Consider the following 17357-nt stretch of genomic DNA (forward strand, 5'->3'; position numbering starts at 1 on the left):
TGGTTCTGTTTAAATACTGTGAAGTTGCTTTGACACAATCTGTATTGTTAAAAGCACTATATAAATAAAGGTGACTTGACTTCATTATTACTCATAAAACTCATGATTATTTAGTCTTGTAGTTGATTAAGGTGGAGCTCATTCTGAACTATTTTGTAGATATCTACTGTATCTAATGATTATTTTCAATATGAGTTAGTCTGCTAATTATTTTCTTCATTACCCAACTGATTTGGTTTGTAAGTATTATGGAAATGGTCAGAATTATACATTACCAAAAATGAATACCATTACACATGCTGTGAACAGTTCAAACCTCAACATGATTAAACATGTCAAGCAACTAAAAATTAAAAAAATGCAATGGAACTATGTAATGTTTTTACATTAAAATGATCAACAAACTTGATCAACTTATGATCAACAAATTAGTTGCCAAATATTTTTTTTGCCAATTGACTACTTGTTTTGGCTGTACTTATACTGTAAGTATGAACTACTGAGTAGTTTTATTTATACCTATTATTTATTTGTACCTTCATGTGCTGTCAAGTTCAGTAAAAGTTTGTTTTTCTTTTAACTGCAGCCTAGTACAACTAAAAAGTGGCATGAAAAGAAACAAATCATTGAGAGAGCAAGTACCTCAAATCTATACTTTAGAACAGTACAGTACTTACAGCCTTACAATAATGCACTTAATTTCCACCACTGACTGGTTGTAGAGGCATGCATGCATACAGTTTTATGTATGTAAAAAAAAAAGAGAATACACGTTGATGCACAAGGTGATGAAAAGCATATTTTATTACACTCTTTAGAATCAGGGTTTAAGGTCAAGGCCACGGTCAAGGAAAAAAAAAGGGGTCACTGTTGATTACAGTTCGTCACCAGAAATTGTCATAGTCATCAGCTGACGACTTGTTTAAGAAGTTCTCTGCTCCAGACAAAACTTGCAGGTAACACTTTCTTGCTTGCACCCGCATATCTCTGATTTTATGTAGCTTTCTGTGGATGATGCTCTGCAGACCTTTCAAACCCTCTTCACTTAGGCCACATTGCGAATCTTGAAAGAACAAAAATATAACAAAATAACATTAGGCCTCCCTTAGAAACTTTAAAAACATTCATCATTGTTGTGTATGTTTATTAGGGCTGCCCCCTAATAGTAACGCAAAAATTGTTAGTCTGTTAGAAAAGTCATAGTTGGACTAAACTGGATTGACTGTGTAGTTGCAGAAAAAACAAAAATACAAACAAACTCCACAGAACATGATGATGGTTGGTCCCTGTAATTATTAGATAGTAATTACATATAAGTGTAATGAAGGCTTACACAGCCACTTATGGTACAATAAAATATGTTTTCATTACTAGGCTACTTTTTACTTTAATGACATGTCATATATGTAGTTACAGGAATATGCACTTTAGTAAAAAAAAAAAATCAGACTCTTACTAACAGTGAAATAAAAATAGTCTGACAGTTGTAATGGCTCAAATAACTTATTCTTTCTCAGCCCTGGATCTGACTCTTTAGTGAGTCAATTTTCCAGGAAAATATTTGGTCGGGGGCAACCCTATGCTTATGTTTGTGCTATATATTACAAATACATACTTTTCAGTGTCTCAGAGGCAAACAAGCAGGACAGTTCTCTGAGGGTCTCAGCACGAGTTGAAAGATATTTCCAATGGTGGTCCATCTCTGCAACAAGAATCTTCTGCTCCTCCTGAAGTCGCCTAACTGACATGATGATGTCGAATGCCTTTCTTTTTGTCCTTAGGTCAACAGAGTCTAGAATGCATGAGAAAAAATTATGACAAACTGACATTTAAGGCATTGTGGGTAATGTGTGTAAGTGTAAAAATATGCATGTATACGAATTGTGTACATACCACTGTGTGGCAGCTGCCATGGCCAAGCTGTCTCACCAGACAAAATGGTTTCTAAGCACAGAGTGTCTGTGTTTGGAACCATTCTGTTGTATTTCTCTACAACTGATGTCAGAATCCCCTTCTCCTCCCTGATCTTGCGGCGGATCCTGGCACGACCTTTGTTGCCATCTGTATCTTTATAGAGACGCTGGGAACGCCTCTTGATACTTGCCACCAGCACCTCAATTCGGCTGGCCAAGGCATCAACATCATTTGTGTTTGTTGTTGCTGAAAAGAAATAGGAGGGACAAAATTACAATAACAGTAACAATTACAATTATTCACGACTAAATCTATTACTAGAAATATATAAATACTAGCCATTTCCTCACCGTCTGCCCACTCCTTTACATCATTGACTCAATCTTTCCAATTGGCTCTCTGTCACTGCCAGTTCGACTTTCATGGACTCTAAGTTTTGCACCTGGCTTTGTAGAGCTTTTGTGGTCTGCAATGACAAATAATCACAGATAGTACAAAAACAAGAACCAAATGTTTAATGCACAGCTTCAAACACTAATAACATACATTACTGAACATCTAAAACAAATTCCACTGATGTCATTACCTTCTGATATCGACGGGTCAGTGCGGTGGCCAAATTGTTGAACTTTTGCTGATTCCAGCGCATGGCCATGAGAGTCAGCATGTCTGTGCGTCCTGCAAACACAGAAAATATCATGTTACTATATTCCCCCTACTTATTATGTAATGATGTAACTAGTGAAGTACTGTATGTGGTCATTTTACCTGCTTTGGACATGTGTTTTGTGGTCACTGCAATCCTGGAGAGAAAAGCATTGCACTGTTCCACCTCCTCCCCTAGTGTTAAACCAGCCCCATCCTGATACGCCCACTCCATTTCACCTGATTAGTAGTAATAAAAAAATAATGTAAATAATGCTGAGAAAGTTTTTACATTCATTTGCAGATGCCCAGTTTTGATAATCGCATAGCAAAGTTCACCTACCTCGCATTTAAAATCATGGGCTTTGGCATGGAATACTGAAAGGAAGGGCTTCATGTTAAGAAGGTGCTGGAGCTCTGGGCAGCTTTTTGCAACTCTTTGGAGGTAGGGCCAATATTTGCAGGTCACATCCATACAAAAAAAAGTGATTTGCCTACTGGCCAGCTTTTCTTGTAGGTACAGGGGATATGCAAAAATTCCCCCCCTGTACATATTTAAAGCACAGAGCAGCACTCCATGCCGACACACCGCAAGCTCCAGTCCCTCCTCATCTACCTTGCTGGCAGATCTTTGGGAGGTCTCTCTGGCTGCTGACCACTCCCCTCCACAAACACCTCTTCCACTGACCTATAATATGGAAAAGGGTTGAAGAAAAACAAGACTCTTCTAAACAAACTCTTGAGTAGAAGATAAATGTAGTCCTGTATGTAGTCTAATCATCTACAATTTTACATGTTTGGATGTCTTGTGAATATAGTCCACAAATCTTGTCACATCTTCATCCTTAGCTATAAAGACGTCTTCAAAGATGGCCTGTTCCTCAGATCTAAAAAAAAAAAAAAAAAAAAAAACATTAATAATAATAATCTGTTGTAATTGTAATATAATTTTACTTGGTGCACATTAAAGAGCTATTTTTTCTTATTAATATTGTTTCAACAGTGTGACATTATACACAGTTTGGAGTACCTAGCTGCATTCTGGAAACGGTAATGCTTGCGGTTTCCATCTACTGAAACTGCCAGCATATCTGGGGTGCACGCAGGACAGATGAAGGGCTCTTCCTTGCAGATTTTGTCCACCTCATATCGCACAGCCTCCCACTCAAAAAAACTTTTCTGAAAACTGTCTGTGGAGATCTTGCTAGTCTATTAGAAGTAAGGAAAACAACGGCTAATAATGTACAACAAATACATTAGCATCAAACAGCTTTTCAACCCACAATACAAAGAGATTAACAACACTATAGGATAAATAAATTCAATACTCACATGACCAAAGCAGACAGTTCGCTGATCCAGCATTCTTAAAAATGCTTGGCAGGACAGTCCTGGTGCTGCCATCTTCATTTCTTCAAATGAAAAAAAGACATCTGTGGCATAAATTGTGGAAAAGTGAAGGGTCGCAGGCCAGTAATCGCTTCGATTTAGGTCGACCACTCCAGCAGCCCAAGTGGCTTGGCATGCCTCTCAACTCAAGCATGCTTAGATCATATCGTCCTGGAAAAATCAAAAACAAATCCACTTTAATGTAAACCTTATGTGATTAATCAGGGTTTGGATTCTTAAAATATTTTTTACATAATTTCATTTACTTTTTGAACATTACTCAAAAGTGTGTATATTTTACAAACAGACCTGTGCTCCCCTATGAGAGAAGAGCATGTATAGATGTTTATGAAAGTGAAAGTCATGACATATTGTCAAGTATGGTGACCCATACTCGAAATTGGTCCTCTGCATTTAACCCATCCAAGTGCACACACACAGCAGTGAGAAGTGAACAAAGACACACACACACACACACACACACACACACACACACACACACACACACACACACACAAACACTGTGAACACACACCAGAACAGTGGGCAGCCATTGCTCCAGCGCCCAGGGAGCAATTTGGGGTTCGGTGCCTTGCTTAAGGGCACCTCAGTCATGGTATTGAAGGTGGAAAGAGCACTGTTCATTCACAATCCCCACCTTTAATTCCTGCCGGTGCGGGAATCGAACCGGCGACCTTCGGGTTACAAGCCCAACTCTTTTACCATATAATAACACTTATCTTTACACCCTTACCATTCATTGTCATCACAGCAACATTCTTCCCTGGGCTGACCCTCAATGACTCTGGTGAACAACTGCAAATATTGTCAGAAATCTCCACAGGTACAAGCCGTACTGGAAAAGATCAAACATGTGAATTAAGATCATTTGTATTGACTGAGTAATACATTGTAATGCTTCAATGGTAATGAAGAACATTGCTGAAAAAGTATGCAAGAGTTGCTCAAAAAGCTGACTGACACGGAATGTCCTCATAAATTCAATATCAAACAATACGAAACAAAAAGGCATTATTTAAATAGTTAAGCTTATGAGGCCTAACGATTCTCAGAATGATATTTATGTTGTACAGTCATAAACCAGGACTTACCACAATGGGAAAGAGCCTTATCTACAACAAAAGTTGGAGGCAATGGCTGGTAGAATCCAGCAGTCATGGCATCTCGGTTATGGAGAACATGCCTGGTGTGCATGCTGACATCACAATCAGCACAGAAGAAGGGGCGTGGTCGACAGTCACAACAACGGACAGCAGCTGGATTGCTCCCACACTGTTGGCAGATGTGTGTTGCCACATTTTCTTGTGCCACAGCTGCGTTCACCAGACGGGGTCTCTCTGCCCTCCACCTCTCTGCAAAGAGACTTTGTCGTATGCTCCAGTTTGAGGAAGCTAGGAGAGGATCTCTTGAGTTTCCAAGAGGTGATGCCTCATCATCTGAGGTATCGCTCAGTGAGTGCTGGAGATCTTGCAGAAAACACTCTGTTAAAATAGTATGGAATATTTAAAAACAACACTTATATATTAAAGTGTACTGCTTGGAGTGCCTTTGGATTTTGAAAATGTAATTTACACAAAAAAAGTACACACCAACAGTCTCTGGAGCAAAGGTCACCTCACAGTTAGTGTCAGGAGCATTGATGGGACGATCAGTTTTCCGAACGTGATCAGCTGTACCAGATAAAAACAACAAAAAACAACCTTTATAACATTTTCAACTTGTCCCAAGGTTAGTAGCACAAATTTACCTCCCTTATTATGAAATGGCATAAGCTCACTGTTTAACGGTTTAACGTTTAGCTAGAGAAAAGGACTAGCAGACATTTATTTCCCAAACCCACATGTGGACAGTCCAATTACTTGCAGTTATCTGTCTATAAGTTGTCATATAGATGATAAAAGCAAATAAGACTGCTTGCTGTAAAAGCAGATCATTTAAAAAGAAACAAGCTGGTTGGCCACTGACAAGACACTCAGAACAAACTGCTTCAAACAAAGACCAATAATTTAGTGTAGTTTATACTGCTTTACACAAACACTGTATGTAATCAATTTATTTTCATGTCAAAAATCAAGTGAGCAGTTCTGGTTTGATTGTTTCTCTGACATATTCCATGTTTGATACATTCATAAGTGCCTAAACAATGTAGATATTTAATATATTGAATCTACAATTATACTGACCTTTATTTGACTGATTCCTGCTTGACCTTGGTCTTGCATAGACAATGGTTCCATCAATGTCTCTTTTTCTCTAATGCACCCTTGGTTCAGGTGTCTTTACTGGTGCTGCTTCCTCCTGTTTCTGTAGCTCACCAAGCAAGTCATCAAGACTCTGGAGCTCATCGCTGAGTTCATGATGATCAACCAGGTTATCCAGCTTCATAAACTGTTCTTGGAGTTCTGAATCACTCATGGTGATGGGCAGAAACACAAACAGACAGACAGAAAGACTCACAACAAAGATGGACAGATATGACAACTACAGATGTAAACAGACAGAGAGAGAGAAAGAGTGAGTGAGCTACAGAGAGACAACTACAGGTTAACAAAATGGACGTGGCTCTTAAAAGTGCCTTTGGTTTGTGTGTGTGTCTGTGTGTGGGTCGTGTTAAATAAAGGAGAAGTGAGAAGCTGGTAAATGTGAAGGACCTGGTAAGAGAAAAAAAATCAGAATTCAGAATTTCTAACAATTTTACCAGTTATTTTTTCATCAGTGTTGGCAGATTAGGCTGTTTTTGACTGGTTTTGAGTTGTACTACATGGGATAAAATGGGCTTGGACAGGTGAAATTTTGATAACTCTGTTATGCCAAATGACAGACATGGAAAACAGTTTACAATGTCGAAACAAAGTAGCCTTCTTTAGAGAAGAACACTTAATTTGCTTTATTATGACATATTAAATAATTGTGGTAAGCCACAGTATTGTCGTAGCTATGAATACATTTGTATTGTGTACCATTGTTAAGATTTGTGTTTTTACTATATAATTTTGTGTGGATTTCTAACAATTACTGGAAAACAAACCAATCTGGCAACACTGTTCCTCATCTCAACATTTATAATTGGCTGAAGTGTTGTGAGCTACTGTAATATGAAAACACATAATAAAAATCATGCAATCTCCTATCATATTACCTCGCATTATTATATGTGGAAAAAAATAAACAAACTTGAATTTAATTAGCTAACTTACTAGCATACTACACATATGGTGCAGCTAATTATATTTTTATAATGTCTGCTGTCATTTACTGCATCACGAAACTACTACCTTGCACTTCTAAAGGTTCTAAACACAACTTCTTGACCTGAAACTGACTTTTTTTACCGAAAATGTAAGAAATTGTTCATGAATTAACTGTTCTACTTACCGAGTGGAAAATCGCAATGGATCTTGGGATCGCGCCATACAATGACGTCAGCTCCACAGATTGATTGATTTATTAATAAATAAATAAAAATACAATATAAATAATCAATCAATCAACCAACCAATAAACAAACAAACAAATAATTAAATAATAATGATTATTATTATTAATCGCACTGCTCTGATTAATCATTGATTAACCAAACAAAATCACAGCACATTACATACAGTACGCTTATCAATATCAATAAACCTCCGATAAAAACTAGAAAACACCTAAAGTGCTTAGGATACTGGTGTTGCTCGCGCTATGGAGCGTTGTTAAAGTCACCGCTGAACGCTGTTTCACAGACAGCACTTTGATATCAGACAGCGTTTATTTTATTTTAAAATAAAATAAAAATCAGTTGACGAGCTAAATAAATATGACCTTGTGGCTGCCAACTGACTAGCCCTGCCATAACTTATTTATTCTTTTTTTTATTCCTATTTATCGTGGTTACGACCCGTGCTTAATACACCTAACACGTCAAATTTCAACGCCTCAGGCTCCGGTACAGATTCTATAGGGAATCCCTGCACGTCTAAATGTGACGCTGAAGGGGTTCCCTGTTCGTCAATAAGTGACGCCGAGGGTTCCTGACCAAGCGTCAATATATGACGAGTTGGGAGTGAGACCATCCATCCATCCATCCACCGATAGCAGCGTCCATAGCAACCAAAACGTTGCAGTTTCACATTATTCTGGCGAGATCTGAAAAATCTTCACAACAACGAGCAAGCGAGTGATTGTGTACATTGACTGAGTGAATATTATGAAACTAATATATATATTTCTCGCTAGAAATGTAACCAAAACTAATTTTTATGCAGAAACTAATTCTAAATATTGAGTTTTTCACTAAAAATGAGAGAAATGTCCGCCATGTTTTTTGTTCTCACGGTCGGAATCTTGAAAGTCACGTGACTTGACGTAAAACAATAGGAAAAGAATAGGCAAAAAAAACGTAACAGTCATACAATTCAAGGGCCGTTATTGTAACCCCTCTACGTTTTGCACTTTGGACCAACGTAGTCAGGGTACGTTTTTATATGAGACTGGGTTGCCACGACATATAAACTCGTGGGAACATGATATTATGTTGTGGCCACGACATAATATCATGTTCCCACGAGTTTATATGTCGTGGCCACGACAAACATAAGTGAACCGAAGGTGTCCCCTGGCGGGCACCGTAGATTTGTCCTTTTTTTTTTTTTTTTTTTTGCATTAGACCTGATGACACTGAAAGAGGAGAGTCAAGAACTCAATGAAAAGGAGGATGATCTCCAGCATGAGAAACATGATTTCATGTCTGGAAAAAAATCATATAGTTGCTCAGATACGGAAGCAAAAGCACAAAAGACGGCAAAAGGTGTTTTTACCTGCCAACAGTGTGGAAATACTTACAACAGAAAGGATAACCTTAAAGTCCACATGAGAATTCACTCTGGAGAAAGACCTTACAGCTGTCAACAGTGTGGAAAGAGTTTCATTCGAAAAGGAAACCTTAATTACCATATGAGAGTTCACACTGGAAAGAGACCCTTGTCTGTCTGCCAACAGTGTGGAAAGAGATTTACTGAAAGAGGAAGCCTTAATGTTCACATGATCATTCACACTGGTGAAAAGCCTTACACCTGCAAACTATGTGGAAAGAGCTTCAATCGAAAATCAAACCTTAAAAAACACATGAACATTCACAGTAGAGAACATTTTTTCATGTGTTCTCAATGTCCACAGAGTTTTAAACTTCAACATGACCTTGATGTCCACATGAAAACTCATTATGGAGAGAAACCCTTCACTTGTCAACAATGTGGAAAGAGATTTACGGAAAAAAGAAGCCTTCAAACACACATGAAGATTCACACTGGAGAAAAGCCTTACACCTGCAAACTATGTGGAAGGAGCTTCAATCGAAAATCAAACCTTAAAAAACACATGAACATCCACACTGGAGAAAAACCTTTTTATGTGTTCTCAGTGTCTAAGGAGTTTTATACTTAAACATGACCTTGATGTCCACATAAAAACTCATACTGGAGAGAAATCTTTCACCTGTCAACAATGTGGAAAGAGATTCAATCGAAAATCAAACCTTAAAAAACACATGAACATTCACACTGGAGAAAATCATTTCACATGTTGATGTCTAAGGAGTTTTATACTTAAACGTGACTTTGATGTCCACATGAAAACTCATACTGGAGTGAAACCTGTCATGAATGTGGAAAGAGTTTCACTGAAAAAAACTAACCTTAAAAGACACATCAGTATTCACACTGGAGAAAAGCCTGATCAGAGTTTTGATGGACATTGAGTAGCTCTTTAACATGTACAATCACACCAAAGTGATTAGACTACAGTTTGTCATGTGATTAACTGATTAAAAAATGAACTGAATTTAACCCTGCTAAATTCAAATATGCTTTTGTGCTTTGATTGGTGCTGAGCCAGAGATGGACATGTTCAGTGCTTGTGTAATGGATTGAAAATGTGCTTCCACTTGCTATAATTATTTTTCTCTCTGGCCCAGATCTTGACGTATAATGAACTGGTTCCAGTAGGGTCATTAGGCTATGTTTACACTGCAGGCTAATGTGGGCCAAATCCTGTTTTTTTATTTAATTTTTTTTTTTTTGCTCATGTGACTCAGATCTGTTTTTGTCATGACAGTGTGAACAACACAAACCGTATGGAATCTGATCTTTTCAGTTAAGATATCTGCCACTTCCATATGTGGTGCTAAATCCGATACAGATGTTTTGCAATGTGACCACAGTGTGAACAGTCACCTAAAAGATTTTACACACTACTCAATGTTATCAGTTGCAAAAGGTAGAGGAAATGTGATGTGTCAGAGCTTACAAGTATTACAGTTACAACTCTATATACAAGCAAAACTGTCTTTTGTCACATTCTTGTCTTTTATTTTTCATATTGCATGTGCAAATTCAACTGGCTTCCACAGCAGATCAGATTATTATTAAATAAATAATCGCATACTTTATGTCTTCCGTTGTTACTCTTTATGATAGAGTGCTGCAGAAGTGTTGCCAAATCCACTGTATCTTTGCAGAATTGGGCTACTTACGGCTCTGGTAATATTCAAGTGCCCACTGATAAGAAATGGCTCTCTGACCTGGCTTTCCTTGTGTATGTAACAGAGATGCCCAGTGTTTTGATTGTTCAGCTCCAGGGAAAGGACCAGATTATCACCCAGCTTTTTGATCACGTCAGAGCCTTTAAACAAAAACTACTGCTGCTCAAAAGACATCTCTCAGCAGGTAACCGTAACATTTACAGCTATAATATTCAGGGAATTTTATGTGCAATTATAATTATATTATTAGTAATTATATTTAGAATTATATGTGGAGTTTGTATTTATAATCAGTCATATCAGCATTTGTGTTTTTGTTGTACTTCAAGCTGATCTAATTTGCTTAAAAATTGTCATGAAGTAATAATTTCCTCCTTTTTTCAGTTATTTATTCTATTTTTTTCTTCCTCTGTTTTACATGCCTGCTTTGCTCGTTTCACTTCCAATCTCACACTGTTCTTTCTGTTTCTCAACCCACATGCAGGAAATTAAGCCCATTTTCCCTGTCTTGGAGAGGTAGGCATGGTGAAAGAGAAGGTCCATGAATATGATGCTGTTCTCAGCAACCTTATCCACTGCTCAACCCTTCACCATCAGTGTGGATGCAGTCAGAGCTGATCTTCAGATGGAACTAATTGGTCTTCAGTGTGATTCAGAACTGAAACACAAGTTCACATCTCTTCCTTTGACAGACTTCTACAAATGTGCCCCAGCAAACAGGTACCCAAAGATGTGCAAGCAGGCACAAGTGATGCTGTCTCTGTTTGGCAGATCCTACCTCTGCGAGCAGACTTTCAGTCTGATGAACTTGAACAAGAGTAAACTCAGAAGCAAACTAACTGACTCTCACCTACAAAATATCTTTTCTTTGTCTGTAAGTCAGCTACAGCCCAATCTTGAAAAACTTGAAAAATAAGGACCAGTTTCATATCTCTCATTAGGTCACGGACATTGCAACTGAATGGTTTTATTATTCCTCACAGCTTGACTAGTGTGTCTGGCATTGAACTGTTTAGGGTTGCCATCCGTCCCTTAAAATACGGAATCGTCCCGTATTTGAGAATACATTTTTTTATTGTCTAATGCAAATCATCCCACAAGCATTTTATGAAGATGCCTCCTTTCCTACTATTGATTGGGTAATACTTGATGTCATCGATAGTTTGATTGGTCTTTTTGACTGTCCAGTGAAAATGACGGGTCTTTTAAGCAGAGTCTGCCAAGTGTTAGCAGAGACTAAATTATAAAAAATGTCGTGTGACAAAATGCCTCCATTGAGCATAATTTCCGCAATGACAGAGCTAACAAAAATCAAAGCACAGTCAGACAGTTCTTTGTACTCCAAGTCTCTCCCGAAGCAGACATTGCAATGACAGTATAATTATTATCAACAATATTTAGGTTAATTGCTAAATAATGTTAAAAATGTACACCAGACTGTCAAAACCTAGCTGGAGTATTTTTTTTTTTTTTTTGTAATTACTGTTTTCTCCATGAAATAAAGAACAGTCTGTGAAAATAATAAAAATATTTGACCCTGGACCACAAAACCAGTCATAAGGTAAAATTTTACAAAACTATTATGTATGCACTATATAGAAGCTCAATAAGCTTTCTATTGATGTATGGTTTGTTAGGATAGGACAATATTTGTTCGAGATACATCTGTTTGAAAATCTGGAATCTGAGGGTGCAAAAAATCAAAATACTGAGAAAATCACCTTTAAAGTTGTCATAATTAAGTTCTTAACAATGCATATTACCAATCAAAAATTACATTTTGATATGTTTACAGTAGGAATTTTACAAAAATCTTCATGGAACATGATCTTTACTTAATTTCCTAATGATTTTTGGCATAAAATAAAAAATAAATAAAAATAATTTAGACCCATTCAATGTATTTTTGGTTATTACTACAAATATAACCCATCGACTTAAGACTGGTTTTGTGGTCCAGGGTCACATATATGTAAAACCATGTCAACAACTGAAATCCCAGTGAAATGAATGGCTAAAATCAAACTTTATCTCAGAATTAGATTTGGCCTGGTTTTCACACACTGGGTCACAAATTGTAATTTGTTAAAATTCTGTAAATACAATGTACATGGATTACATTCCAATGTAATATTATGATTTGCTTGTTAAGGATAAGTCAGACACATAAGCATTAATTTATTATGTAAAGATAATAAACAGGTAAATTGCAACGTTCCATATTTTAAAATTAGAAATAGGCTATATTAAAACTTTACTAGCTAATGTTTGTAGCTAGTTTATGTAGGCCTATGTGCTGTTTCCATGTTTGGATGGGTGTTACTGCAAATAATGACAAATATTTTAGCCGAAATCTGTTATCAATACCACCCTTTTAAATTAAGTTCATTCATATGATCATTAGAGAAGTCTGTTGAGTTGTAAAAAAAAAAAGAAAAAAAGAAAGACTGACTGCATCTGTTTACACAGATTTCAATAAAAGACCACCACTGCCATGCCATTGGGCCTGGGATCACTGTGGTCTTGGTCCCCAAGGGATGTGGCACTGCAGTATGCGTCCCTTATTTTTTTGTATTAAAAGTGGTAACCCTAAACTGTATTGTACATTGAACACTTGCAGATTGTTTGTTTTTATTGTAATAAGTTCATTAAAATGCAAAACTTTACCAATAAAATTGCATTAGTTCATCAGATTAAAGTTGTTTTATATTTTTTGAAATATTATGAATACCCTGCTATAGGGTTTTTTTTCTCAGCAAGGGAGAAACGCTTCAAGACTTTTATTTTGGTCTGGCGATGTGACGTCATAAGGCTGCGCCGCACTCCTGCATCTGTGTTTCTGCTGAAGGAAGGGGGACTCACTAAATTCCAGGGGTTTCATTACCACGACGTAAAATGGGCGTCCCTGGGGGCGTTGGGAAAACGCCCCTTTCTAAAAAAAAAAAAAAATATTAAGAGAGGTCACCGATCATGCGCAGTAAGGAAGTTTTTTTGCGCGGGCATTTCAAAACCTAGGATCAGCACTGATGGATAATGAAGGACAACACAGTCATACAGGTTATTTTTATGTTTTAAAATCTTACAATTAAACGATTTTCGAAAACAAATAAACAGCCGTTATAGAAATGTAAAACGTGTAGCGTCTATTTATGAAAATAAATGTTTTACAACGGTATCGTGGCCAGGTATTTCAAGACACTGTATATGTATATGAATATAATTATGAAGGGCACGAAACCCCTGCGACTGTGGACAGGTATTTCAAAATACTGTATATACTGTATATGAATATATGAAGGGCACGAAACCCCTGCGATTGTGGCCAGTTATTTCAAAATACTGTATTGTATATGAATATAAATATGAAGGGCACGAAACCTCTGCGATTGTGGCCAGTTATTTCTAAATACTGTATTGTATATGAATATAAATATGAAGGGCACGAAACCCCTGCGATTGTGGCCAGTTATTTCAAAATACTGTATTGTATATGAATATAAATATGAAGGGCACGAAACCCCTGCGATTGTGGCCAGTTATTTCAAAATACTGTATTGTATATGAATATAAATATGAAGGGCACGAAACCTCTGCGATTGTGGACAGGTATTTCAAAATACTGTATTGTATATGAATATAAATATGAAGGGCACGAAACCCCTGCGATAGTGGCCAGGTATTTCATTATGAATATACATATCTGGCACGAAACCCCTGCGATCGTGGCCAGGTATTTCAAGATATTGTATATGAATATAAATATGAAGGGCACGAAACCCCTGCGATCGTGGCCAGGTATTTCAATACACTGTATATGAATATGAAGTGCACGAAACCCCTGCGATCGTGGACAGGTATTTCAATACACTGTATATGAATATGAATATGAATATGAATAAGAATATGAAGTGCACGAAACCCCTGCGATCGTGGACAGGTATTTCAAGATACTGTATATAAATATAAAGGGCACGAAACCCCTGTAATAGTGGAGGTATCTGAAGCAAATGGCTTTTCCCTTACTGCGCATGATCGGTGACCTATGCAAATTCTAAAATAGGCCACGCCTGCCTGGTGACGCGGTATTGATTACGCTGTACTGAAACCCCTGGAAAAAAGTGCATCCCGAAGGAAGGTGTGTGCTTTTATTCATTTATGGTGTTTAAATAAATAAAACTCATTTAGAGATTTATATATGAATGTGTACAGAATTTTAACCAATGTAACACTGCGAAGACTTATTCAGTGATATTAATGAAGTTTATTTTGTGCGTGTAAACAGCATGTGCACAGGAGTAACAGAAACGTTTAGTTTCATTCACTCAGAAACTGAATCAATCGCATCGCAAAATGATTCACTGTTTTGAATCACTCGAATCAGAGCTCACTGACGACTCCTGCTGCTCAAAACAACGAGCATGCAACACCTGTGATGACAACTTTTATAAATCAATAGCAAATGTTTTTATGAACGTGAATGTATTAATGTAGCCTACATAACAGTACATACTAATACAAACGGTAGCATTTCAGGCTATATAATTTGAGTTATTTTATTAATTTGAATGCTAGGGTTTCTGTGCTGACAACTGAACTAAGCTGATTGAGACACACCCAGTGATTGTTTCTGCATTTAAAAATGCAGTTTGTTTTGTTTTTTTCTGTTAATTAATCTAATCTTAAACAGGACAAAGTGTCCAAAGACAGAAAAACTCCTGAAGAAGCAGCTGAGATCCACGTGACACGTGACGATTTGAAAGATGGCGTTTATTAAAGAGGAGAGTGAAGACATGAGGATTGAAGTCAAACATGAAGATACTGAGGAACAAACAGGTTGGTTTTCATTCTCAAAGCTGAACTCACTCATTTGATTAAATTGTCCAGGACCACAGAAGACAGAAAAAAACCCTTACATTTAACTCTGCACCTCATACAAAACTATTGTGTCAGAGAAGACTGCGACTGCAATGCATTGTCAATTAAAATATTTGGTACAGCTTGGAAATTTTTTGCAAAAAAAAAAAAGTTATTGTGATTGCACTTGTCTGTCGTGTTTTTTTTATACTGTACATATTTTTATATTCATTATAAAATGGCTATGTTTGGGGTTAGGCTATGGGGTCTAAAAATGTAAATAATTTATCAATGAAATAAAAAATCTAATAACTAAATTAGTAATTTATTAAAAACTGCTTTAAACAGTGTAATAAGTGAAAATTGCATGTTTTAGCATCAGTCAAAACATTGAAAAATGTATGTTTTATAAACAATGAGACCAGGCTGGGAATGCAGCATTAAAGCGAAACCTATACTGTCAATGTTGTTCATTTTCAGTTCCTGTTTTTTCATATTTGGTCACTTTTTGTTCTTGTTCAGTTTGATTGTTTGATTTCTCGCACCTGTTGTGTTTATTATCCTTTATAAGTATAAGTTCCTGTTTGTTCCCTTCTAATGTTTGTTGTGAAATTATGACAATATAAATATATTATATCAATATGTGATTAAAGGGATAGTTCACCCAAAAATGAAAATTTGATGTTTATCTGCTTACCCCCAGGGCTGTATGTAGGTGACTTTGTTTCTTCAGCAGAACATAAACAAAGATTTTTAACGAAAACCGGTGCAGACTGTCAGCCATATAATGGCAGTAGATGGACACCAAACCTTTAAAAGTAAACAAAAACATGCACAGACAAATCAAAATTACACCCTGCGGCTTGTGACGATACATTGATGTCCTAAGACACGAAACGATCGGTTTTTGTGAGAAACTGAACAGGATTTATATAATTTTTTACCTTTGATACACAGCCACATCGAGTTTAGCATCAGGCATGTTACACGTGTAGCGCTCTGGTGTAGTTTACGCAAACGCCGGAAGTGATCTGTCGCATGAATACGACACTCATTGTTTACACAGTGCACAGAGATTGTGGGTATAGCGGCTATTCAAAATGGTAATTACTTACGCTTATCCTGATTGTTTAAACCGATTTAAAGCTAAAAGATTTTTCACTGATTTCCTCTTACGGCTCTTTTTTCTTCTTACCTTTCAGACCTGATGGCACTGAAAGAGGAGAGTCAAGAACTGAATGAAACAGAAGAGAAAGATAAGAATGAGAAATATCATGATTTCAATATCGAAGATAAACCAATTGGTTGCTTTCTGACTGAAGAGAATTCCTCACCAAAAAACCCTCAAAAAACACAAACTACAAACCTCAATCCTCACTTGGTAACTCATATTGGAGAGAGCTCTTTCACCTGCCAACTGTGTGGAGAAATTTTCAATCGTAAAGAAAGCCTTAAAATCCACATGAAAACTCACGTTGAAAAGAAGCCTTTCATATGCACTCAGTGTGCAAAGAGTTTTACACAGAAAAAAAACCTTAACGTCCACATGAAAACTCACTCTGGAAAGAGACCGCATGAATGTGATCAGTGTGGGAAGAGTTTCATACACAGAAAAACCCTTAATGTCCACATGAGAATTCACACCGGAGCGAAACCTTACTCCTGTCCTCAGTGTGGAAAGAGATTCGCCATTAAAGGAAATCTTAAGATTCACATTAGAAGTCACACTGGAGAGAAACCGTTCACATGCAATCAGTGTGGAAAGTGTTTCAGAAATAATGTTAACCTTAATAATCACATGAGGCTTCATTCAAGAGAGAACAGTTTTAAATGTCATCAGTGTGAAAGGAGTTTCACAGACATGAATCACCTTGAGGATCATGTTAAAATTCACATCGGAGAAAAGCCTTTAATGTGCAATCACTGTGGAAAGAGTTTTACATACAAAGCAAACCTTGAGAACCACATGAGAGTTCACACTGGAGAAAAGCCCTTCACCTGCCCTCAGTGTGGA

At 37.0% G+C, this 17357-nt stretch overlaps 1 protein-coding gene and 1 long non-coding RNA gene across 2 annotated transcripts; one reads left to right on the forward strand and one right to left on the reverse strand.

The window, feature by feature from the left end:
* Window positions 1-1661: 1661 nt before the first annotated feature.
* On the reverse strand, window positions 1662-2376 carry LOC141333092 (uncharacterized). Its single transcript, XR_012355383.1, has 3 exons — window positions 2265-2376; window positions 1894-2160; window positions 1662-1792 (listed from the first exon to the last, which is right to left on the reverse strand). It is a non-coding gene; the product is annotated as an uncharacterized lncRNA (long non-coding RNA).
* A 6318-nt stretch (window positions 2377-8694) lies between these two features.
* LOC141333028 (uncharacterized) lies at window positions 8695-9393 on the forward strand. The gene is made up of 2 exons (XM_073837974.1): window positions 8695-9075; window positions 9160-9393. Exons 1-2 carry the CDS (start codon window positions 8695-8697, stop codon window positions 9391-9393), a joined length of 615 nt encoding a protein of 204 aa, XP_073694075.1.
* The last annotated feature ends 7964 nt before the right edge of the window (window positions 9394-17357 follow it).

This window comes from Garra rufa, chromosome 4 (assembly GCF_049309525.1).
Source record: "Garra rufa chromosome 4, GarRuf1.0, whole genome shotgun sequence".
NCBI classification, from domain to species: Eukaryota; Metazoa; Chordata; class Actinopteri; order Cypriniformes; family Cyprinidae; genus Garra; species Garra rufa.